A 24,979-nucleotide genomic window follows, 5' to 3' on the forward strand; every position below is an offset into this window, starting at 1 on the left:
AGAACGAGTGCGGGTGTTCACAGTCACTGCGGCCAGTAGGCAGGAACACCCCGCTGATGTGTGGATGAACAGGACGAGGCCCAGCCATCCAGGGGCGTCGTTCTCAGCCCCAACAAGGAACGAAGCTCAGATTCAGGAGCTTTGGAGACGGGTCGGGCAGAAGGCAGACACGAAATGACAGCCAAGATGCAGGTGCATAAACTGAGCAGGTGCACAGGGAGGAAGGGGCTGCATGGGGCTGGGGACAGAATCAGGGGAGCGTGCCACCCCTGGTGAAAAGCTGATGCAAACAGGGGCCTGGCCGGAGGGCATGCAGCGGACGCCTCTTTGGGAGGCAAGGAAAGAAGGCTGAGGCTGTCTAGGGGCACGGCATTGGGGGCATGGCTGGAGGGGATCGCCTTGGGGTCCACATTGCTGTGGCCTGGAGCTCCTTCCTGTGGCGACCTAACACTGGCCACCTCCCCAGCAGCGACAAGGGGCAGCCCCAGAGCCACAGACCCCACGACCATGGACACACAAACGTCTTGAGACAGCGCTCAGCCCTGGCCGCCTGTGCAGACCCCTGGGGGCTCTGTTCCTTCTGGGACATGTCCAGGGTCTGGTTCTGGCCACAATCAGCATGCTGTTCCCTTCGCTGTTTATTCACAGTCCCCACTGCCACCCTAATTCCTGCAGGTCACCTGGCTTCAGAAGAGAGCACCATGACAAATATGCACCCGTGTGGTTCATCCATGTGCCCGCCAGGGTCCTTGGTGAGGGCGGAGAGGCCATGTCCCCCATTCCGTGGCCACCCAGTCTCGGGGCAGGGACTCTGCTCACGGGAAGCAGCCAGACTCATGGCTCCAGCACACCCGGCTGTGTCTGGCGGCGTCCACACCGCTCTAAAGGAAGCTCCCTACACAGCAGGCTCCCAGGGGCCGTTCGTGTGCCGAGCTCTGCTCTCTCCCTGCTGCAGCCTCTCCCCTGCACCTCCCTGACTACAGGCGCTGACCTCTCCCGCCACAGTCAACAGAGACACATTTAACGCCCCAGTGCGAGGTCACCCAGAATTCCCAACACCTGCTTTCCCTCCCAGAAGTGTCCCGGTCTGGACGATAAATCAAACAATTAATTAATCAGGTGGTTGCAGTCCCTGATGCCACATCCTGGGCCAGAAGCCTGTGTGTGGCTGAGTGTGCCCATGGCCTCTGTTATCTGTTCGTTCATCAACAAACGTTGGCTGAGTCAGGCATGGTTTTATGGCCACAACACGGAACGAAAGAGGCCAAATCTTTGGACGCCAGTGAGGAAGAGAGACAACCAGCAAAACCCAGACTGATTATACAAACTGGCGGGTCCGGCGGGTGAAGGCCATTGCTGAGCAGGTGGTGTGGAGACAGACCTGTGTGCACAGAGGACACAGATGGGGGAGCGAGGGGGGTGTGGAGGGCAGGGCCACAGTGAGGACTCGGGGGTCGGGGCAGGAGCCTGGTCTGGGGGGTATTCCATGGGACCCTGTGGCTGCCACGTGGAGATCACCCCAGAGGCTTCTGGGGTAGTACAGGGGACCAGTCGGAGGGCTGCTGGAATGTTCCAGGCAGAGCTGATGGGGCCTTGCTGGGTGTGTGTGGAAGGTGGGGCGGGGACTGGGAGAGGAGTAAGGAGTAAGTGGACAGCGGCATGGAGTCTGTGCCCAGAACAAGCAGCTCTGGGGGCCCTCAGGGGCCCGCTTTTTCCCTTAGGAAGTTGGAGCTGTGTGGCCGGTCAGATTTTCCAGGCCGGGCACCACAAGACCTCAAATCTCGTGTGGTTTTCTTGGAATGTGGACTGATGCTCCATCATCCGGAGAGGTGGGGTCTGTCCCCTCCCGTGGCTCAGGCCAGCCCAAGACCTTGGCAGGAGCTGGCCCACCTGGTGTCTGAGATGAGGTCACAGCAGCGGTGCAGTTTGTCCCACTGGCTGCCACGTGAGGACACCCAGGCATGTGAGTGAGGCCCCTCCAGAGCCAGTACCACCACCCCCTGGGCTAGGCTACCACCTGGCTGCAGGTCCTGGCAGCTGCCAGGGGAGAGCCGTGTGGCCGAGCCTGGGAAAGCCCAGACACGGGACAGTAGTAGATCACTGTCACTGCTGTAAGCCATAAGCCTTTGGTGACCTGTCACAGTGTCTGGCAGATGCCCAGGGAGAGCGGGCAGTTGGCACCATGGTCTGTGTGCCTTGGCTTCCTCTCATTCCTCCAGAGGTACCATGGTCCTGCCACCCTTTGTAGGCTCAGGGAGGGATGGCAGAGCCAGCCAGGGGCCGATTTCTATCTGGGGACAGTGGCTGCAGGCCACTCCCGTGCGTTGCTGGGAGAAGCCGGCCGGCTATGGCTGTGGCTCTGTCACCCATGTTGCTGCTGGTTCGGTCCCCAGAGTGTGGAGGAATGCCCGCTCACCATCTTTGGGGATCCCATGTGCATCGTCAGGTGGCTGCCTCCATATTCACACCCACCTGGACACGGGGAGAACCACAGAAGAGTTTGGCCCCCTGGATTCCACTCCCAGGCCCTGTGCCCGCAGAGCCCACCCTTGGCAGCTCACTGCCCCTCTTGGTGCCCAAGCTTCCTCACCTGGAAAACAGATGTGACATTCCCCTCCTTCATGACATCGAGCGGATCCAAGAGTTTGTATTTGTAAAGTGCAGAACAGCCGCATCACTGTGATGATTCCCTGGGGTGATGAGTGCCCCAGAGCCCCCCAAGCCCCCAAGCTGCTCCCAGGGGTGGAGGCGGGAGAGGCCAGGGCGCGGCTGAGATCTGAGTCTGGTCTTGGGGCGCCGTGCCCCAAGCTTGGTGTGTTTCCACCCCCCACCCCTGAGTCTGCAGATGGAGGCCCCACCCTGGTGGGATGGCACTGGGGGGGCTTCTAGGCAGTTAGATATGATGAGGTCATGGGAGCGGGACCCCCATGGGACCTGTGTCCCCATGCGGAGATCAGAGCTCACGATTTCCCGTGTGAACACAGCAGGGACTCGGCTCTCACCGGCACTGACGCTTAGCAGCACCTGATGGCCGACTTCAGGCTGCAGAGCAGTGTCTGCTGTGTGGCCCCTCTGTGGTGCCTCCAGTGCCTGAGCTAAGCCTGTGAGACAGTTTCCCCACATGCAAGGTGGGAGCCGGAGTGGCTGCGTTCTCACCTGGGGCCCCCCGTGTGGGAGTGTTTTGTAAACCTGCTACCCGAGCACACAGAGGTGTGCGTGTGCACTCACGGGGAGGTGCGGAGGCAGCCAGCACCTAGGCCTTGTGTGTGCTGCAAGTGGGCTCCTTGTCCTCACAGGTGTGGGCCTGTCTCTGGCGTCCCTCGGGGGGTGGGATCTCTAGCTCTGCCCCATGGCTGCTGGTCCCCCGGGGGGCACAGCCTCTCCCAGCAGAGCCAGCGGAGGTCGGCTGAAAATCCAGAACTCAAAATGTCTGCGTGTCTAAAGGGTGACTCAGTTAAAATTGAAAGACAGTGTGGGTCGCATCATTCTGGGACGTTCCTGCCATTTTCTTCTTCACATGGCACAGAACTGGCGGGAAGTTTTAGGAAAGAGCATTTGGCTTGAACACAGCACTCGACCACCACCCACATCCAGAGCCCTGGTCCTTGCAGACCTGGTCCCTGCCAGCTGTGCGCCCTGGGGACTGGCAGACGCTCTCTGGGCCATTTCCCCAACTGCACATGGGTCTTGGGTGGGCTTCTCCAAAGCTGCAGAAGGAAGTGGGGCCACACAGGGGCATCCTTAGTGGGCAGGAAGCAGCCTGTCCCCCAGGGAGGCCTGTCCGTCTTGTCAGGTCTGATAGGCAGAGACCCCTCCCAGCCCCGAGCACCAGATGGCAGACAGACGGGGCATGCGGCCTGGCTCTGGAGCCTGCCCGCCCACTGGCGGCAGACACATGTCCACATCCAGGGTGGACTCTGGACCTGCCATTGCTGTCTGGGTGTCAGGGAGGGATGGGGCATGAAGTCCTAGGAGACTGTGCTCTCCTCTGGGAACACTTCCACCTCTCCCTGGAGCCAGTGGCAGGGAAGTGGGGGCTGGATGAATGTTTTACCAGCAGAGAATCCCCTGTGGGCTGGCCAGGCCCTTCTGGGTCTCCCCACCCCTGCTGCTCTCTCCCTGGCCTGCCTCTTACGTCTGACTGCATGACCAGCTCATCCCTTTGTTCCTGTCCTGCTCAGGGCAGCCTTTCTGGATGCCATGCATCACACTGACAGAGGTGGGGGCTAGCGCACATGGTGGCCCCACTGTGCTCCGTTGGCAGGGCAGGGCTGAAAATCTGAATTGCTACCAGGTCCAGGTGATGCCGATGCTGTTGGGGGACGCTTGTTCTAACAAGGCCCCTGCAGGCAGTCTGTGCACTCACCTTAGGGCCTCTGGGAATCTCTGGAATCAGAGGAACCACCACCCCCTCAACCCCTGGGGCTGGGGCAGGACCTCACATCTAGAGCCATAGTGGGCTTCCATCAGGAAGGGTGGAGCATCTGGGGGCAGCCACCGGCATCTCTCCTGCATGAGGGGTGCAGTTGCTCCTCTCTGCTTCTCCAGGTGAGAGGGCAGTCCCTAGACTGGCTGTCCAGCTGCCTCCTGTACTTCCTGTTGGGTGGTTCCCTGATTTTGGCAGCTGGTGTCCCAGTTGCTTCACTGAGAATGGGCACCAGCCACGGGAGAAGCGTGTGCACGCAGGGAGGGACCATCAGTGAGCACGGGGCAAATGTGTCAGAGCACCTGGCCCCTACCTGCAGGAAGCAGTCTTGTTTCCCAGGGTGGGCCTCAGCTCCCCCACCTAGGAAACTGGAAACGGGTGTAAGGACAGGAGGACAGGGAGGGTCAGGAGGTGCTGGACAGGAACGTGTCAGAGACCAGGGGAGGGAGTGAGCCCCACACAGGCCTTCCAAAGTAGAGAAGGGCCTGGGGCCAGTTGGCACGCCTCCCCCCAGGGCCACCTGCAGTGCATCAGTGAGCCCAGGCAGAGCCGTTAGGAAGCAGGGAGAGGTCATGTTTGTCTGAAACACATCATGGGGGGGCCGACCTTGGCCCCAGCTTGGGGGACTCCTCTGCGAGTCAGAGGCTGCTCTGAGCAAGGCAACCACAGGCCCATAGGTAGGGGTGGGGCATAGGCCCCTGGGATGGGCGGAAGCACCAGGGGCAGCAGTGTGGGTATGAGATGGGCTTGATGGTGCCGCTGGTGGGCTCGGTGCAGGCTGTCATTCCCAGGGCCGCGAGGCTGTGGGCAGTGTGGCCCACCGGACGCCCTCCCAGCCCTGCCTTGCTGGCTCAGCAGTTGAGTTCTGCGTGATCCAGCTGCTCACAGGCGGGAAGGACAGCTCCTGTCCCCAGCTGGGCCTTGAAGTCTTCCCAGCTCACAGCTGGCAGTCAGGCCACCTCGGTACCAGAAAAGACAAGACAGGTGGCTGCTCCTCTGTGGCTGAACAGCTAGATGGCAGCGTCCTCTGCTGGCCTCTCTCCAGCCTGCGGGGGGCACGACCAGGCAGTCTGCTCAGAGATGGCAGTGTGTCCTCTGCAAGGCTGGGTGTGTTGCTGCAGGAACCCTGGGTCTCGCACTGGAGTGGCGACGGCACTGGAGGGGCAGGAACACTTGTTCTTGTCCTGTGAGGCCCCAGCTGTGGGCCTCACATGCCAGCGGCTGTCAGAGCACCAGGGCCCAGGCCACTGTCCACAGGGTGCTCGTGGGCAGTAGCAGTGTGGCTGCCAGCAGCGGGCCTGAGGCCTTTGGGGGAGGAGAGGCAGGGGAAGTGCAGGAGCAGACCTCGAAACTGTCCTCTGGGCGGCTCTGGCTGTGCTGTCCCGGCCGGGCGTGGGCCCCAGCTTCTCCGCCTGCACCCTCTGGGTCTGCCTGCAGGTCTCTGCAGACCAGCCAGTCCCGCGCTGTGGACTGTGGGTACCCGGGCGCCACCTCCAGCTCGCTGTCCAGCACTTTCCAGTACTCCTTGCCGCGGAAGAAGTAAGCAGCACCTGGGAGAGAAGAGGGCATGAGCTGCGGGCAGGCTGGCTAGCAGGAGCATGAGGGAGCAGTGTGGGCCAGCAGGGAAGCAGAACAGCTTATACCAAAGTCAGTCTGTCTCAGCCCCAGGGAGCCATCCGTGGGCACCCGGGGCCTCCCAGTCCTGGGCAAGCTTGGGGGGCTGCCAGGAGGCTGGAGGTTGGATGAGATGACCTCTCGGTTTCTCTATTACAGGATATTTACTGAGGGGCTACTATGTGCCAGGCTGTTTTAAGAGTTGGGGACGGAGCTTTGAAAACAGAAAAGAAACATGTGGCCCCCATCAGCTGCCCTGGGGGAGGGAGGCGTATTCTTCCCTCTTCCAGGTGGAGCTGCACCATTTGGGCCTGAAGCAGGTGAGGGACGGGCCATGCAGATGTCTGGCTGTGTCTGAGGGATGCAGGGCAGGTGCAAAGGCCCCGGGCACATGAGGCAGCAGGAGGCCACACACAGTGGTGACCCCGGCATGTCAGTGGCAGGGAGGGGCACAGGTGTGTACAGCGGCTCCTGGGTCCTCCCAATCAGTCTGCTTTGACCCCCATTCCACAGGTGGGGAGACTCAGGTGGTGTGGGGCTCACCGTCGGACCAGCACATGGCGTCATCGAGCGTGCTGGGGATGCCCCTCCACGGGGGGCTGCGGGCGGGGTGGCCGGGGTCCATGCGCCGTGTGTGCTCATCAAAGCGCCAGTACAGCTGGTCCTTAAAGAAATAAGTCTTGTCATTGTGGGACCAGGAGAAGGCCGCGTCGACGCCGCCTGGCGGGAGGCCGAAGTCTGAAACGGGCCGCGGGTATCCTTCCTCTACGTTATTGTCCTTAAATACCCAGTATCTGTCTCCTGGGGGTGAGAGAGAGCGCCGTGGGCCAGAGCTCAGCCCACCCTGCAGGGCAGAGGCTCCAGCCATTCCTCTCCATCAGCCACCCAGTGCCGTCACCCCAGCCCCGCGGAACCCCGGGGCCTCACGTGTATTTACTGAGCACCTGCTCTGGGCCTGGCATGGGGTCAGCCCTCAGCCAGCAGCCTGAGAACCCATGTTCCGATGAGGCACCTGCTCCACGGACAGGGAGTGGGTGCCAGGCCCCCGGGAGGCCGCTGTGCTGCTCTGCCTCACCCACTGCTGCCACAAGGCGGAGGCAGGGAAGGCACTCGCCAGGGCCTGAAGTGACAGGCACATCCACACCTTTGTCAGCTTTTACACAGAAGCAAATATTTAGAAATTACAAGAACATCAAACTCGTATGTAAGGTAAAAAAAAAACAAAAAAAAACAATGGGGTAAGATAGTTTTCAGGTCTATCCTTGGCTGCGCCTGGCAAACATCACTACACTGATCTGCGACATAAGTTCCCGCACGTGGCATCACATCCTCTCCTGTGGTGGGACAAGGAGCAGCCGGTCTGACAGGGGACTGGGAGAGAGAGGGGAGGGGGGGGTGTGGAGAGGGAGAGAGGGGCAGTGGGGAGAAGGGGAGGGTAGAAGGGGGAGGAGAGGGAGAGGAAGGGGGAGGGAAAGGGGAGGAGGAGGGAGGGAGGGAGGGGGAGAGGAGGCAGAAAACCTTAAAGATCTTTTGCTGACTAAGGATTGAACAAACATTTCTCCAAGAAGACACTCAAATGGCCAACAGGCAACATGCATGATGCTCAATGTCCCTAATCAGGGAATCGCAATGAGATATCATCTCACACCCACTAGAACGGCCACTATCAAAACCCCCGATGAGACCAAGTGTTGGCAAGGATACGGGGAGATCTCCATAGGCGGGGATGTAAAACGGGGTGGCTGCTGTGGAAAAGTCTGGATGGTCCTGAAAATACCAGACACACAGGATCCAGTGAACCCACTTGTGGGCAGACACACAGAAGACCCGAAGGCAGGTCTTAAAGGGTTACTAGCACCGCATTCACAGCAGCATCATTCACAACAGCCAAGTGGCAGGAGCGAGCAGGTGTCTGCCGGCAGGCGGTGCACAGGCAGGATGGGGTCCATCTATGTGAGAGGATTCAGTCTCTGGAGGGCAGGACGCTGGGATGCTGGTCACAACGTGGACGAATGTCGGGACGCGATGTCAAGGAGACTGAGCCATCACAGGACATGTGCGGCAGGTTTCCATGTCTATGAGGCCCCCAGCCCAATCCACAGAGAGTAGATGGTGGGTGCCACAGCCCGGGGGGTCGGTGTTGACTGGAGACAGTTTCCATTTGGAACAATGGACACATCTTGGAGGTAGACGGAGGTGGCAGCAGCACACAGTGCGAATGTGCTTTATGCCCCTGAACTACAGGCTGAGAAGTGATTAAGAGAGCAAATTTTTATGTTGTTTTTTTTTTTAACCACAATTAAAAGTAAACATAATTGTTAGAAATCCTTTGCCAGAGACAGGAAAGGACTGGAATGCCCGAGTGGGTGGGAAGCAAGCGGCAGCACACCCGTACAGGGGACCCCCAAACAGCCAAGGGTGAGGAGGCTGGTGGTGCCCAGAACCAAAAGAGCAGGAGGTATTGAGCCTGTCCCGCGATGGTGAGAACCTGAGAAATCTGGCAGGTCCACTTGCCCAGGTGAGCACAGGGAACGGTGCCAGACAGCTCCTGCCCGGGGCAGGGCGGCTCGGGACACGTCCCTCCTCGGCATTGCTGCTGAATGTGCAAGAGCAGAAGTCGCTCGGGAGAAGCCGCTGGGGCACCTGCCCAAGGCGTGCTGGCCTGGATGCTGCCAACACGCCCAGGGAGGCCAGATGCTGGCAAAGGGTCCCGGCAGTGGCCACTGCCTCGGAGCCAGTTGAGGAAGACACAGGCCTGGAACCGTCCACGGGAAAGAAGGAAGCAAATGTAGCAAAGTGTGAACAAGGGGTGAAGCTGGGTGACAGGTTTTTGCAGTTTTCCTGGGAGTCAGAAATGACTCTTCAGGATAAAGGTTTGAGGAAGGAGGCAGCTCTTTATGCGTGACTTGGAACTGGCTCCTAGCTCTCTTGAGTGCAGGGGCGTACTGGCCCACCTGTGCACACCTTCTTTCCAAGATGCACTGCCCCATTGGGGGAGGCCGATGTCAAGCACACACGGCATGAGAGTCCAAACAAAATATCTGTCAGAATGTGTGCCATTCTTTTAGTTTTGCTTTTTTGAAGGTTGAAATAACAGGTGCCATGTATGGGGAGCCCCCGTGTGTCAGGTTCCTGATGCCCCAGGGACGGGGACCAGACCCACTGGCACCAGTGGTGATGACTGGTCACCTCGCTAGCTCACAGCGGACAGGTGCCTGACCCTGAGCAGAGGCTGGCAGGTGACGTGAATGAACACAAGAAACACAAGGAATAATCTTGACCTCCTCAAAGAAACAGGGTCCACTGTGTTGGTTCAAAGAGCTGCTGTGGTGGGTTACACATGTGCCCCAGACTCACATCCACTTGGACCTTGGAGTCGGACTCATGTAGAAAGAGGATCTTTGCACATGAAATTGGTTAAGAAATCATGCTGCAGCAGGGTGGGCCCCACATCCGCTAGTGGGGTCCTTATTAGGACGAGGACACGCATATGTTGAAACACACAGAGGGAAGCAGCCCGGGGGGGGGGGTGTCACAGGCTGGCTGGAGGCAGGGGGACAGTCTCCCTTGCTCAGAAGGAAGCAGCCCTGTGGCCCCTGGGTCTGGGGCCTCAGGTCTCTAGGCTGAGAGAGAATAAACCCCACTGTTTCATGCCAGCTTCTCTCCCCACCTGATGGGACATAGGCACGGGAAGGGCTGCCAGGCTCCAGCTCTGGGGACATGAGATGGGGTGGCCCAACCTGCTCCAGCAGCCCCTGGCGTGCAAACAGCACAGGCCCCAAGTACCATGCCCTCTGCAAATTCCATGCTGGAGCCATGGGGTCTTACAGTTTTCAAATGTTGAGAAAGAACCCAAATCTAGAAGACCCTGCCTTGCAGGGCCCACTCCCATGCCCACAGCCTCGGGCAGCAGGCCTGGGAGGCAGTGGTGGAGGAGGCACAGTGTGTGGCTCCTGGGGTCCCACCGTGAGAAGGGGTCAGCCTCTAGACCCCGCACAAGTCAGGGCAGGACAGTGGCTTCACTGGGGAGTTGAAGACTCAGTCACCCCAAAACACAGTGAGGGGAGGCTCACGGCCCCTGAAACCTGCAGGGCTCAGCGCCACTCTGTCTCCTGCTGCAGGCTCCGCATCCTGCCAGCTCCCCAAGAGCAGGAAGTGTCTCCTCTGGCCCAGTGCAGGAACAGTGCAGGGTGTGGAGGGTGGAATGATGCCCTGTGACCAACAGACCTGTCAAACCCAGCTCATGCCCTCCTTGAGGCTCTTGGCCCTCTGCATGCCTGACTGGCCTAGCACCTTTGCACGGGCAGTTCCCTCTGTCTGAAACACTGCTCCCTCAGCTCGCTCTGAAACCGACTCCCTCACTACACACAAGTGCGAGCCGTGGCTCCTATGGGAATGAGGGCAGGAATTTTTGCTCATGTTGCCCACTGTGTACCCACAATGCCTACCATGGTTCAAGGACACAGTAGGTGCTCAATAAATACACGCTGGTGGAGCACACAGTTGAGTGAGCTGCCCTGTGTTCTGGGCTTGGAGCAACCACAGACTGGACTCCAGTGCAGAGGCATGCTGAAGGGGGCCCAGGGTGTGTAGGCTGAGGCCCCATCAGCGATACAGGTGGAGTGCCCGGGGGGCCTGCCCACCTTTGAAGAAGACGATCTTGTGGTCACTGGTGCGCTCGTACACAGCGTCCACGCTGTCCAGCTGCAGCGGCAGGCCCCGCCAGAAGCGGTGCATCTGTGCCGGCTGCAGTGACACCAGGTGCCCATCCCGGGTCAGCCGCCAGAAGTACTTTCCTGGGGGAACAGAGAGGGGGTGCGGCTGCAGGGGGCCAGCCTGCGGCCCAGAGGGGGCTGCCCTTCCGGCCATTAGTGGCTCGCTGGACCGGGTGGGCATTACCTTTGAAAAAAAAGGCCTCGCCGCGGATCTGGGCCACCGCGTCGAAGTCGGTACTGCATCGGTGAGGCACATCCTTCCTGGGCCTGGGGGCAGAGAGAGATGGAAGCTGGGGGCAGAGACCCGGGGGGCTGGGAGGGACCCCCCCACAAGCCACTGTGAGGAGCTGTGCTTCACAAAACCCCGGAAGGAGCCCCCACGTCCCTGCCTGCAAGTTCAGAGCTGCAGGGCCACGGACGCAGGTGAATTAGGAGTCCCTTCCTGTCAGTCAACCCTACTTCTATTACAGAACAAAAATCAAAAGCCCGAGTGCCTCTCCCACAGCCCAGGGTGGCCGAGGCAGTGTGGAGGGAGTGGAGCGTCAGGGAGCATCACACGGCGGTGTGTGGGACAAAGGACGAGGGGAATCCATAGCTTCACAGCCCGGGCCAGGGAAGCAGGTGCCCCTCCACAGCCTGGGTGGGGCGGGGGAGCTGGTGGCCCTCCGCGGCCTGGATGGGTGGGGGGTAAAGGAAGTCAGACTCAGGCTCAGCCCAGAGCCATGCCTTCCTCAGAAGAGCATGGAGGCTCTGAGCCACTGTGGGGGGGGGGGGGGCACGTGCAGACCAGGGCCCGTGGCTTACAGGGTGCTAGAACGGTTGTTGGGGGGCTCTGGCAGGAGCGGGGGCTCCTTGGGCTCTGGGGTGTCCGGCTGCGCCGTGGGGGACACAGACTCCCGCACACCTGTGGAGACAGAGGTAGGCTGCACTGGGCTTGTGGACGGGCCCCCCAGCCAATCCCCCCAGCCTCCCTGGGACCCCCAACGTGGAACTATGGCCACTGGGTGCCAGGGTGTCCACATGTCCTACAGCCAGAGCATTGCCGCACAGGGAGGAGACACAGGCCCCGATCCCTCCTTGACCTGCAGGCGTTAAATGAGGTTGCCCCCTTCCCCCAACCCCAAAAAACCAAACAGGCGTTCCAACCAAAACCTGTCTGTGACTGTGAACAGGACTCTTCACAGCAGCCAAAAGGTGGAATGCCCTCAGTGTCCACCAGATGGGCAGGCAGATAAAATTGCTCCCACAGAGAGGAAGGAAGAACAGCCATGGGACATGGGCAGGACATGGCAGCCTCAGAACAGGGCACTTGGTGACAAAAGCCAGACACAAAAGGCCATTTGGTGTGCAATCCCATTTGCATGACAAGTCCAAAGAGGCACACCATGGAGACAAACAGAAAGGTGGATGATGGCTGCTGGGGGATGGGGTGGGGAAGAAGAATGTTCTGGAACCGGGTGAAAGTGGCAGATGGGCAGCACTGTGAATATGGTAAATGCCACACCAGCGGTCATAGCCTGAGGCTATCTGGGGCCGCCTGGGATTGGAGGCTCTGGGGCAAGATCTGCTAAAAGGCCTGCGGGGCCAGCATCCAGGGATCCTGGGACAGACCACCTATTCACTCACCCCGCACATTATGGGGTAGCTAAGGTGAGCCATGCAGGGTCTAGACGCTGAGCGCTAAGGTGAACAAGACAGGAAAAGCCCTTTTCCCCCAGGATCTGTCCCTAACCTCAGGGTGACCTGTGCCTGACTTTGAGGGGAAAGACTCACCGTACAGCTGCCAGATGCGCACCCTGTCCTCATAGGGGAGCCTGTAGTGCAGTGGATCGCCCACTGGGCCCTGGTAGTAGGGCTGCATGATAGAGCTTGTGGCTGCCACGTGGCTCAGCCCAATGGCATGGCCGAACTCGTGCACGGCCACTGCGAACAGGTCCATGTCATGGGCATCTGGGAACACAGGGGGCCAATGGGTCAAGGGAGGGACCACAGCTGGTCAGGCACACAGGCTGGGGCACCCACAGGGAGGGAGGTATGATGGGTATGGGTATACTGCCCTGGTCACCTCGGAGGCCCTGGTCCTAGACAGACGGATTCTGTGTGGTCACTCAGGGCTGTCCACTTCCTGCCAAGGTCCCTGTGGGGTCTACGAGAGCTTCTTGGACCCTGGGGTCCCCCCATGGCAAAGTGCCTAGAGGCTCTGCGGGGTCACTGCTGGCTCCTCAGGCTGGAATGGGCTCCCCGGGCTGGAGTGTGGAGTGACCCCACACAGGCCCCCATCTCTGGCCCACATCCATGCTTTGGGCCCAGGGGCCGTGGCTTCGTGAGCAGTGAATGAGGGCGCGAGGGTGTGAAGGCCTGCAGAGGCCTCCCGGGAGCAGGTAAGGACGAGCCTGGCTCAGCCCTGCAGGGGGAACACCTGGAGCCATGGCAGCTCTCATCCCGGGCAAGGCCATGCGGTTCTTCATCCTGCGGGGCTGGAGGGGCCCTGTGACTCCGTAGCAGCCGACGCACCTGACGAGCGGAAGGCCCAGGACTCATCATCATCGAAGTGGGCATCCCCCGCAGTGTGGTGGTCGCCAGGGAAGAAGGCATGGGCCACCGTGCCGCCTGGGCCATCGAAAGGGTAGGCGTCGTTGTGGTCAGCCTTGGAGAAGTCGATCTGGATATCCGCCGCACTGCCTGCCACCTCATGGAAGTTGAGGGGCGTGATGTCACTCCAGACTTTGAGGGCGTAGTGCATGAGTGCCCGCACCGTGTCCGGGCCCAGGGGTGAGTCCCGAGGGAATGTGCGGACCCTACGGAGTGGTGTCAGAGTCTGAGGTCTGCCCACCCGGCGCAGGCTGTGTCCCCGCCCCAGGCTGCCCTGTGCTCCTGGGCACATCCCTCCCCAGGGTCTCCCTCAAGGGCCTTATTGGGAAACGGGGTTTGGGGGATGCAGTTAAGGTTTGAGAGGAGGCCTCCTGAGTGGGGTAAGGTGTCCTCGGAGGACACAGTAGGGGACACAGAGGCGGCTATGTGAGGGTGGACGCAGGGACTGCAGCAGTGGATCAGAGGCTGCCAGTGGCACTCCAAGCACAGAGGCCGGAGGTGTACTCTGGCCTGAGAAGAAGCCAGACACATAATGCCAGCACCTGCAACTTCTGGCCTGCAGGTGCAGCCCGCCCACCCACCTCCAGGACAAGCTCCTCTTGTGCCACGTGGTGGGAGCTGGAGCCTGGCGCCTCCTTCGAGCTGGGGCCGCAGCCGGGAGGTCAGGGAGGGAACACCGAGGGGTCTTCATCAGCGCCAGGGTAGCCACATCTACAGGGGTGTGGGGGTGGTCAGGTCCCCTAGAGCTGGCACCAGGCTCTAGCCCTGTGCCCCATCCCCACCCCAGATCTGGTGGAGACCAGGCCCAGAGCTCCAGGCATGCCAGGCCTCACTGCTATGGGTATGGCCACCATCAGGACAAGGGTCATTCAAAGCATTTACTAACTACAGCAGGGCCTGGGCCAGAGTGGTCATGGGTGGGGCCCTGGCCACCGGGAGCAGCAGGGCCACAACCTGCAGCCAGCGCTGCCAATTCTTCCTGGAGTTCACAAGACACACAACTCTTCCAAGGCCTGGGGACAGACGTGCTTCATCAGCCCACAGGGAGGTCTCTACAAACCTGGGACTTGTTGCCAATGTGTAAAAGGTGGGGTGCTCACATAAACACCCCAGATTTCTGGTTTCCAGTGGAAAGCTGTAGGTTTTGGCGGCACAGATCTGCCACTTCCATGGGATAAGAATCAACCAGGACCTCCATGGGCACAAAGGCTTGAGACCCTGCTGTATGGTGTGGAGATGGATCTGGGCACAGCTGGCACCCCCCACCCCCCACTGTGCCCACTTCTGGGTTGGGGAGCATGCCGATGGGACCCTATGTGGCGGGAACCCTTGGGCCCCAGGGACACCAGGCCTATCCTTCACTCCATCCCCACAAACAAGCTGGATAGGGCAAAGGGCCCCAGAGGGCAGTCAGGGTGGGGGTGGGGGAGTTAGGGGATACCAGGTTTCCCTGGTCGTGGAGTGGGGAGCACCCATGTCCTGCCACCTGGAGGACTGACCCAGGATGCCGGTGGCCTCCAGACCTCCAAACCGCTGCATGGCAGCAATGGCCTTGGACAGTTCCTCCTGTGTCTGCAGCTGCCCAGTTGTGGAGTCTGCTGGGGGCAGGTAGCCGAATCTGCTCAGCCACTCCTGAAAGCAGAGAGCAGCGTGAGGCGTGCAGGTGGGGGGCTCGGCCCTACAAGAAGAGCTGCCTGCCCTTGAGGTGAGGGGCAGGCCTCTTCTGGCTCTGGTCACCACTAGCCCCAGTCCCCCAGTAGCCCACACGGCACCTTGTGCCCCCTTCTTTAAGCTACTTTATAGGCAGGTGCTGGAGAACCATTTTAATAAACCCGATGTCCCTTAGAAGGGGTAAGCTTAAGCAGTGTACAATCTGTACAAGTGCTCACAGCAGCCTGTCCTGCCTCACTTCTCCTGAGCCAGGAGCGAAAGTGAAATTTTAAAAAGGTTATTATTACATGTGACAAGTGCCAAATTCAGGCCCTGAGCTGCCCTGCCTGGGTGCCAATCCCACTTGGCACCTACTTGCTGTGCAACCAGGACAGCACAGTCCCTCCACCCCTCTGGGCCATGTCCTTGCCTGCGGGTACGAGGATAGCATGAGTTAGAATGTGGACAATGCTCCCTCCCATTGGCACCTGACACAGGTGCTCTAGAAGGCATGTGTGACGTTGTCAGGGGACGTCTGGGGTCCCCTGAGCCAACCAGGAAGGAGGACTGAAAGATGACCCTTCCCAAGCTCCTTTCCCCTGGGGGGGGGGGCCCCGAGGACAGACGGCAGTGCTGACACCGTTCTTTGGGGACAGCCTTAGCTTTGTTTTCTCCAACCACGAAATGGTCAGTGCTCACGCCCACTCCCTGGGCTGTGTGACAGTCCCATGAAAGCCCCAGGCCATGTGGACAGTGGCTGGGCTCAGCAGTGAGGGAGGACCCGCAGGTGAGTGGGGGGCAAGGTTGCAGGAATTCCACGAGCCCCTTATCTCCCAGGCCTAGCTCCCAAAAAGGTAGCAACCTGCAGACCTATTTGTTTTTTAGTGGACATTTAAGAAACTCCTTGGTTCGTTTATGTCATCCACAGGGCCCCCAGAAGCTTCTGTGTTTGTAGCCCCTGTCATAGGACCCCTGCCCTGGGGGATCTGCCCCGACAGGGGGCACAGCAGGTGCTTGGTGGGAGGGGGTCTATCCTCCTGGAATTCTTAGGAGCTTCAATTGACCAGGAGGGGCCACCTTGATGATTTACATATAATTTGCATTCTCCTGCAGAGAACCAGCTAGATTCCTCCCTTTCTGGGGAAACAGAGTCTTTCCTGGGGTTTCTCTTCCTTTACCCCCCTCAAACCCTTACTGGCCCAGACCCCCCAGTCCTGCCTGGAGACCCCCCAGGGAGCGTGTGTAGAACTGGGGCCCTCTGAGGGTGTTGAACAGGACTGCATAGCAGTGGAAGTGACTTGGTCCTCGATGCAATCCAGAGACCTTCCCAGGGAACACTCTGGTTAGCAGGGCCTGTGGAGTGATGCCCTATGCTCAGATGAGGTGGGCATCAGCTGGGACAGGCCCTTCTCAGGGTTAAGATCTTTGCCATCTGAGCACCTCTCATCTTTTGGGAGGACCCCCCTTTCACATCACTTGGAACACGATAAAGTGTAGGGACAGGAGAAACATCCCATGACCCTGGCTGGGCACTGCAGATACTCAAGTGAGTATTCTGTACAAAGCATGTATACTTGAGGCTACACACGTTTTTGGGAAAAGTTTTCTTGAAAGTTGTGATTTTGCGGTTTTCTTTCTGAATGTCAAAAACAGATTACAGCCCTGCCTCTCGGCACCTCAAGGCTGCCTCCTCTAGGGAGCCCTCTGGAATTTCCTCAGATGCACAGGATGCCAGACAAGGATGCCAGCCCCACCTTCTAGGGAAGGGTCTGTCCAAGCAGGTGCCTTCCCCCACCCAGGTCAGCTGCTTCAGGCAGGCTGGGGATGAGACTCGAGGGAGGACCCCTCCACCCTGCCAGGGCTGTCTGGTCTGCAGGTGGGGGTCGCAGCTGGGTGTCTGCACTGAGCAGCCCCACGCTCACCACTCACAGGGCTCTGTGGGGTTCACCAAGGAGCCCTGCCCCCTGAACCCAAGAGCACTCCAGGTGGTTTTGAAATGTTTGCCATCACTGAAAAGCAGGAGGTTTCACGCAGTCTGAGTGGCTGCCTGTGTGAACTTGCAGAGCAAGGGGCAGCTTGAATGCAGTTGTGGACGGGGACATGCACTACTGCCCCCAGGTCAGTGGCCACTCCTGGCTGCCTGGGCTCTCGGGACACAGCAGCTGGCAGCCCCCACCAGGTGCAAGACCCTGAGAAGAGGGCCGGACTTGAGCAGCTGGCCAGGGGGCCCCCACCCGCAGGCCTGGGCTGGGGGAACATATCTCCACACTTCCCACCTGCTCCCAGCATGGACTCGCCCGGACATCATCACAATGCTGTCCCTCTCAAGCCCGTGGCTCTCTCCTCCCCTGAGACCCTGCAGTCCTAGGGGGGTCCCAGGTTCATTCCTGGACAGTACAGACTGGGAGAGGAGAGCACCCCAGCAGCCAGCAGGGGAAATGCTAAGGAGGAGTCTGACACAGGACAAGCTCCCTGGCTGGGTTTGGGGGGCACTGGCATCCGCTGGCCCTTGGGTGGCCATGGGGAAGGGAATGGGCCCCTCCCCAGGCCTGCCTGGAACCAGATGGCCTGGTTCACGCTGGGAGGGCCTGTGGGCCCTGGAGGGGGGAGGGGATCCAGGGAGGGGGCGCTAAGAAGACAGTGCTCGCTGTTTGCAGCGAGCTCATCCCCATCTCCGGAGGACTCATGCACACTTCCTGATGGCCGGGCATCCTTGCTTCCAGGGCAGCCGAGGGGTCCAGTGGCTGCGGGCTGAAAGGCGGGAGGGGGTCCTCAGTTGAGGGTACAGTAGGGGCCAGATGTTGCTCCCCTGCCCTCCTGGAGGGCACCCACCTCCAAGAGCCTGCCCCAGGGGTATCCTTCCCTCGCCCCCTCCAGCCAGCACTGAGCCCTTGGGGCACATGCCAGGCCGGCCCCTCCCTGCACGCCCACCCCACCCGCCCTGCGCATCGCCACAGCGACTGCGTCTCCAGGGCAACCAGGCTGCAGCTGCGGAGGTGAACCTTCCAGAAGGCCATGGGGAGGGGTGGGAAGAGTGGGAAGGGAGGGAGGGGAGGGAGGGGAAAGGAGGAGAGGTGTAGGGGTGCCCCAGTCCTGCTGCCCCCACTGCCCCAGAAGAGGTGCTTTTCCTCTTCCCAGGGATCGCTGCGCTGCCGTTACCATAGACGGGGAAACTGAGGGCAAGCACTGCAGGACCCGGTGCAGCACATCTGGCCAGCCTTTCCAGGCTCGCCCACGAAGGCCCCAGGCCTCCCGGCTCCTATCTTTCCCTGTGCATTCATCCCGGTTCATACGGGTGTGTCCATTCACAGTACCAACAGGTGCAACTCCCCTCCCTTCCCCTGTGTTCTGGGGAAGGGCAGCCCCAGCCCCAGCAAGGGGGGCACAGGACCCAGCAGTGGGGTGCGGCCCCCATGGAGGGAGGGGGCTGGGCTGCAGCGTTGTATGCTTTCACCAAGCTGGCACACAAGAAGTGCTTACTGTGTGCAGGATCTGACGTCTTCTCCACGGCCCCACAGCATGGGCACTGTCGACCCCACTTACACGTGGCAAGCAACAGCCTAAAGCTTGTGGTGACCAGGAGACACACAATCCCTTGGGACTGGCCCTGGCCTGGTGTCTCCCGCTATGCTGGGGGCCACGGCCATGGGTGGTCCCTTCCTCTGCACGGTCCATCTCCCACTGGACTCCTCCAGCCTCATGAGGGGCAGGGGAGCAGGTGCTCCTCTGCACAGAGGAGGGAGTCCAGGCTCAGAGGTAGCAGTGGGGCCATGCTGGGTGCAGACGGTCACCCCAGCCACCACGATGTGGCTCAAGAGATGTGGCGCTGGCAGGCTTTAGAGGTGGCTTTAGAGCACCTCTCAGGACCTAAACACTACTAGTCAGTATGGCACAGCCAGGCTAGTACCCACGCAGCACCAGCTCACTGCTTGCCCTGCATACCTTCATTTGGCACCCCTCTAGGGTCACGTGACCAGCACCTCCATTCACAGCTCAGGAAACTGAGGCTGCAGTTATGTGTACAGCCAGTGGTGGCTGCTAACGACCCTGAAGGGAAATGAGCTGGTGGATCCTCGGAGCAGGACCCCTGTGCCTGTGTTCCTCTGGGAGCTGGTGGTGGGCAACCATGGAGGGCTCCCTGCCCCCATGTCTTCCCCAGGGGCTGTTCCTAGGTCCCCCTTGGACAGCCTGTCATTCGCTGTCCATCCACCCAACACACCCAGACTGAGTGCTCGCAGTGCTGGGCACCCTGGGGACAATGAGGACCTGGGCGAGCCCTTCTGCAGACAGGGCTCCGGGAAAGAACGTGGATAAGCAAGTGACCACACACCCAAGTGACCCCAGACCGTGAGCGCTTCACGCACAACAGCGAACAACTAGCCAACAACTAGCGAGTGCTCTTCCATTCACCAGCTTGCTTCATGCTCATGACACCCCCAGGGCAAAGCCTTGTGAGGCCGGGTGCACTGCCTACAGAATTCAACCCACACTTGGCAGTGGACACTAAGTACCTGCTAAGTTAATCTTAAGAGGCAGGCACTGTTATCTTCATCGTACAGATGGGGACAGAAAAGCACAGAGAGGTTAGGACATGTATCCGCAGTCACTTCACCAGCATGGAACAGGGCTGGGACCAGTGCCTGGGGTGTCTGGATTCAGAGCCCATTCCCGTAACCTCTGTGCTATGAGAGGACGTGAGTTTCAGCGTGCAGGGAATAAATAAGTGGTGGTCAGGGAAAATGTCCCTGGGGGTGATGGTAGACTGGCACCCGAAAGATGAGAAGCTGGTCAGGTGACAAGTCCTGCAAGAGGTCACAGAGGTGGGCAGGGCATGGCAGATGCTAAGGCCCTGGGGCAGGAAGCAGCCTGGGATGTTCCATAGAGAAAGGAGTTCCACAGAGTATAGGAGGGAGGTACGCAGAAGCCGGCAGCCAGTACGGACTGGGATCTGATTTCCTGCGAGTGGGGCAGCTGGGCCGTGCATCCTGCCAGACCACTCTGTCCCATCCCTCCAGAGAGCTAGACGGGCTATCAGCTTACATGGGACAGACGCATTACCCTCCGTGAGCGAAGCACAGACTCTACACCCAGAGCATCTCATGGAAACGCAGATCACCATCAAGAGGCAAAACTCAGAGCACACTTGAACCTCGGAAGGTGCTGCACTGAAGCCCCTGCCAAACCCTGAGCCCTCTCCAGCCTTCTCTGGGAGAAGTACCTTCCTGCCAGGTACTGTTGCGAGTGACTCAGAGGCCTCACCTGAACATCCCGACAGCCCTGTTATACAGACAGGAGACTGGGGCCCGCAGGCAGGTGTATACACCACCCACCCCCCGCACCGGTGTCAAGGACCCACATGAGAGGGAAACACATCCCAGACCCACGGCTGGCTGGTGTAGCCAGTGCACACTCCGGGGCTCAGAGCACAGGGGGCCCCGGTGCAGGCCTCCCCCCACCACACTGGCTCTCACAACAAAAGCACTATAAACACTTCTCTCAGGGGGCTGGAGCCCCAAAGGCAGTGAGTGCTCCAGGGCAAGGACTCACAGTACACCAAGTGCCTCAGGGGTGGGGGCACATTTACAGTCAGCCTCCCATACAGACACTGGGAGGGGACCCCGGAGTCTTCCCTCGCCAAGGCTCAAGGCAAAAGCACGCACTCCCAGGTCCCCTTTCCCTGCTCTGCGTCCTGGAGGAGGGCTTGCGGTCTGGCCCCGGCCTGGATATCTGCAGCTTCCTGATGCCAGGGATACTCGAGGCCCCAGGCCTGGGCTGTGGCATCAGTCTCAAGGGCATGCAGGGTACACAGGCTCCCTTGGGTGCTGGCACAGAGAAGCAGGGACCCACGGGCCACCGGTTGAGACGAGGGGAGGATGGTGACTGTCACCCTGCCTGCCTCTGCCCCTGCCCCAGGAGGGAGACATAGCGCTTGAACCCACCATTGCCACTGTCTGGCCTCCTGCTGCCCATCCCTGGGGGCCCCCAGGCTGTGAGAGGGCCTGGCTTGTTCTTGGTCATCCTTGCATACCATCTCAGCCACACGCAAGTCACCTGTCTGGGTGTCAAAGATCAGAAGATCCACCAGCGTGTGGTGTAGTTTGGGGCCATGGGAACTTTGTTGCTGGAAGTAGAAGCCTGAGCAGAAGCTTGAGGGGCCAGGTGGGCAGGTCTACCAACACCAGCACGACCCATTCATGCCTGTCACCAGGCTTCCTGGCTCTAGGGCCCCAGGCCACACATGGTCACCTGCGGCTACAGAGTATCTGGCACCACTGCTGGTTTAGCAAAATATTAGCAGCCCGCCTTCCCCGTGCCCAGAGTTGGCTGGAGGATGTGACGTCCGGGCACAGAAGCGAGTGGGTGAGCACAAGCACCAGGCAGCCCCTGACATTCCCGTTTGGAACGTGCTCGGACAGACTTGGACATGAGAACAGCAGGGCAAGGAGCAGCGGGATGCAGGCTGTCACCCATGAAGACAAGAGGCCCAGGTCCCCACGTCCCTTTGAGTGGCCAGACAACCCTGGAAGGTTTCCAGAAAAGTGACAGGAGGAGAGAGAACGTGGAATCTCTCCTTCAGACCCTTCCTGATGGCCTGAATATCTTGCTAAGGGTGTTACCTACCCAGAAATAAAATTTAAAAAAGCTCAGGTCCAGAAGGACTCAAGGCACCAACACCAGGAGGGCACAGCCTACTCTTAGGTCCTGCAGGCGGCCTCAAAGTCCTTCACTGGCTGCGCACAGCAGGACTCAATCCAGGGCTTTGTCCCCGTGTTAAAGCTGGGCTGGGCTCAGGAGGCGCTGGGCTCACTCTGGCAGAAGCTGGCTCACGCTGACAAAGGGCCCCTTTTACTCTCTGGCAACCCCAGAGCTGAATATGCAGAGTCAGTGGGCCCCAGGCGGTGGACACGAGGGTGGGAAGGAGCACCCCCACCCCCTAAATCCTGCCTGTCTCCAAGACTTCCTGCACCTCCAGTCTGTGCTCTGAGGTGTTGTTCTGCAAAAGGCCACCAGAGACCGCCCTTTACCCACAAACGTGGGCAGGAGGCCGGGAGGCTTCAGCATGGAGGAGGTGGGGGGGGTGGTCCTGGCCTTCCCTGGCTCCAAGACCTCCTGGGTCAGGGGCAGGACCCTCTGTTTCCTCCCACTGGACCAGATGCCAAAGCCTAGCTGTCTCTGGGGTTCCAGGCTGACCAGCTGCCCCACCCCCACCCCCCAGTGCAAGCCACTGGGTTCAGCAGTGACCGCCCTCCCCCAACCCTGCACACCCCAGGGGACTCTGGGGAGTCTAAGGAGGAAGAGAACGGGATGCCAGGCCTGAGCTGGGAGCACTGGATCCAACCTGCCAGCCCTGGGCATGTGGAGAGAAACCAGAACTGCACCAGGCCTGAGACTGGAACTTGGCAGAGCTGAGGGAGCAGGGCCTCTCTGAGCTGGAGAGGAAGCAGGGTTCTCTTGTCACCATCTGCCCAGACCCAGACACACGCTGCTCCTGATCATGTACCTCCGGAGGGGGAGGTCCAGGAAACCCCTGCTACAGGGGGCCCAGAGGGGGTGGCCTGAGGTGCCCCAATCTCAGGGGCCGTTTGGCTGGGAGGGAGCCCACCGTGGGGCCCGGCAGGAGTCTGGACACCCCAGCAGGGACCGTGGCTGCACCTCCCAGATGGCTTCCAGGCTGGGCCAGCTGGGCGGGGGAGGCCTAGCCTGTCTCTCTGCGGAACCTGTGGCCAAGCCCTGCCAACTCATCAGGGGCTGCGGCTGCCCCCGCCCCATCCCGGCGCCTCCGCTGCTCAACTCCACCTGCAGCTTGCAAGTGCCAATGGCCAGCACCCCTCGGGGCACCGCGGCTGGATGTGGGCCCCCCCACCCCCGCCGTTCTCAGCGGTCCCAGAAGAAACCGTCCCAACCCCACGGCCCCTTGCGCCCTCACCTGGCCTTTCCACCCGGGCGGGGGGGGGGGCTGGGGGCGAGACCCATAAAGTCTGATGTCATCCCTCGGGTCCAGAGGCGCGGGAAGAGGCCACTGCCGCCACCCCTAGGACAGCTAGTGTCACCGGAGGGGGCGCTGGGGAGGCGGCGGGGCTGCATCAGAGCCGGGATGGGAGGGGGACCCCACCGCGCTCAGACTCGGCCACGGGGAGGCAGAGCCAGGCTGGCCACCCTGGCGGCGGACGGGGCCGAGATTCATGCCCGCGGGGGGCTGGGGCCGCTTCTCCTGCCCCCAACACCCTACGCCGGCACACTCGAGAGCCTCCGGCTTCCCGGGCGCCCACGCTCCGCAACCCAGACCGGTCCCTGGGCCGCCGCGCCCCTCCCCCGCCCCTCGCCCGCCCCTCCCCCTGGGGACGCACGCGGGGCGCACTGTCCCCAGAGGCCGGACCGCCGCCCACCGCCCAGGTCCCGGGGCCGTTCCAAGCCGCGGCGCGCCAGGCGCGGGGGAAGCACACGGTGCCCCTTCCCAGGCCTGGGCTCAGGGCTCCCGAGCTCCCGCCAGCGCAGCGGAGTCCTCCCCGCCCCCTGGACCCCGCGTGCCGGCCGCGCACTCACCACTCCCAGGCTGAGGTCCTCCGCGCGGGGTGCGGGCGCGCCCCAGCCCCCGCGGGTCGCCAGCGCCAGCAGCAGCCACGGCAGCGGCGGAAGCCGGGGCCGGGGCCAGGGGGGCGGCGGGCCGGGGCCGGGGGCGGCGCGGCGCCCCATCCCGCTCGCGGGGCCGTCGGCGAGCAGTGCAGGCCCCCGCGCTCTCACGCCCCTGCGTGCGGCTCCGCGCCCGGCTCCGCGCCCGGCTCCCCGCTCCAGCCCGGCTCCCCGCTCCGGCTCCCCGCTCCGGCTCCCCGCTCCGGCCCCGCGCCCCGCGCCCACCGGCCGTGCGCCCCGCTCCGCCGCCGCGCGCCGCTCCCGGCCAGCCCGGCCCCCGCCTCCCATTCGCGGGGCGGGGCATATGCTAATGTATGCTAATGACGCCGGCCCGCTCGCCCCGCCCACCGCCTTAAAGGCCCCGCGTCCCGCGCGGGCGCCCGGACCCCGCCCGCACCCCACGCCTCGCGCGCGCGCCCTGGGGCCTGGGGAGACGGCCTGGGGGCGGCGGGAGGGTGCGCGGGCCGGCTGCCCCCCGGGCACTGACCCCGACCCTCCGCCCCGGTTCGCGGTCACGGCTGGGCACCCCAACGGCAGTCGCAGCGCGCCCGGCCGCCGCCTGGTGGAGCCCGCGAGCCGCGAAAGCAGGGTGGAGGCTGGGCGGGGGCGGGCCGCGGGCGGGATTCTGCGCGGGCGCACGGCTCGGGCCTGGGCGCCGGAGCAGGAGGTGCAGGCTGACGTCTGCGGGAGGTCGGTGGCGCGGGCCCCTGTCCAGCTGCCCCTCTATCAGCATCTCATGAGAGGGAACGACTGTTCTCACTTCTCAAACAAGGACACTGAGGCCCAGAGAAATGAAGTAACTTGCGGTTTGGGGGTGGGGGGCTGCGAGGTTCAGATGCAGATCCCCTGAGTTCTCATCCTGCTAGTGTGCAACTGCCCCCCAGCCTCGCCCCTACACCCGCTGCTCCTCGCGGCTGCTGCTGCCTTCGGACAGGGAAACTGAGGCCCAGACGCCTCGCTGTATCCAGTCACCCGTGGAGGCCGTGGAGTGGCAAGGGCTGGGCACCATCCTTCCCTGTTACTGTGGGAGCCTCAGTGGCCCCCTTTGCAGCAAGGAGATTCTGTACCTCCTTCAGAACAGCTCAGATGGACCAGGCATCTGGCACACGGGGACCCTTCACGGGCACATCCTCAAATTTTGCATCAGAACAACGTGGTTGCCAGTGGCAGAAACCAGCTTAAACTGGTTTTAGTCAAGGAAAGGACATTGAGAAGATTGTTAGACTGGGATACCCTGGGGCATATTGATGTCAGATAAGGCTAGATCAAGTTGCAAAAGACTAGATCAGAATTCAGTTCCTCCCTCCATTTCTGTGTTGGCTTCATCCTCTGGCAAGATTTCTCCAGCAGC

General features: G+C 61.3%; 1 protein-coding gene across 3 annotated transcripts; it reads right to left on the reverse strand.

Moving 5' to 3' along the window:
* Positions 1–4,978: 4,978 nt before the first annotated feature.
* On the reverse strand, positions 4,979–23,706 carry MMP17 (matrix metallopeptidase 17). Of its 3 annotated transcripts, XM_072802094.1 has the most exons (11): positions 23,542–23,706; positions 14,847–14,979; positions 13,929–14,058; positions 13,270–13,553; positions 12,529–12,705; positions 11,560–11,659; positions 10,940–11,022; positions 10,684–10,836; positions 10,126–10,252; positions 6,584–6,704; positions 4,979–5,976 (listed from the first exon to the last, which is right to left on the reverse strand). In XM_072802094.1, the coding sequence occupies exons 1-11, from the start codon at positions 23,689–23,691 to the stop codon at positions 5,437–5,439; spliced, it is 1,998 nt and encodes a 665-aa protein (XP_072658195.1). In that variant the 5' UTR covers positions 23,692–23,706; the 3' UTR covers positions 4,979–5,436. The 3 variants fall into 3 exon arrangements, with proteins under 3 accessions (XP_072658195.1, XP_072658196.1, XP_072658197.1); XM_072802095.1 differs by lacking the exon at positions 10,126–10,252 and having other exon boundaries at positions 5,508–5,976; positions 6,584–6,841; XM_072802096.1 differs by lacking the exons at positions 4,979–5,976; positions 6,584–6,704; positions 10,126–10,252 and adding an exon at positions 8,309–8,795.
* Between the last annotated feature and the right edge of the window lie 1,273 nt (positions 23,707–24,979).

The sequence above is a fragment of the Canis lupus genome, chromosome 27 (assembly GCF_048164855.1).
Source record: "Canis lupus baileyi chromosome 27, mCanLup2.hap1, whole genome shotgun sequence".
Taxonomy (NCBI): Eukaryota; Metazoa; Chordata; class Mammalia; order Carnivora; family Canidae; genus Canis; species Canis lupus.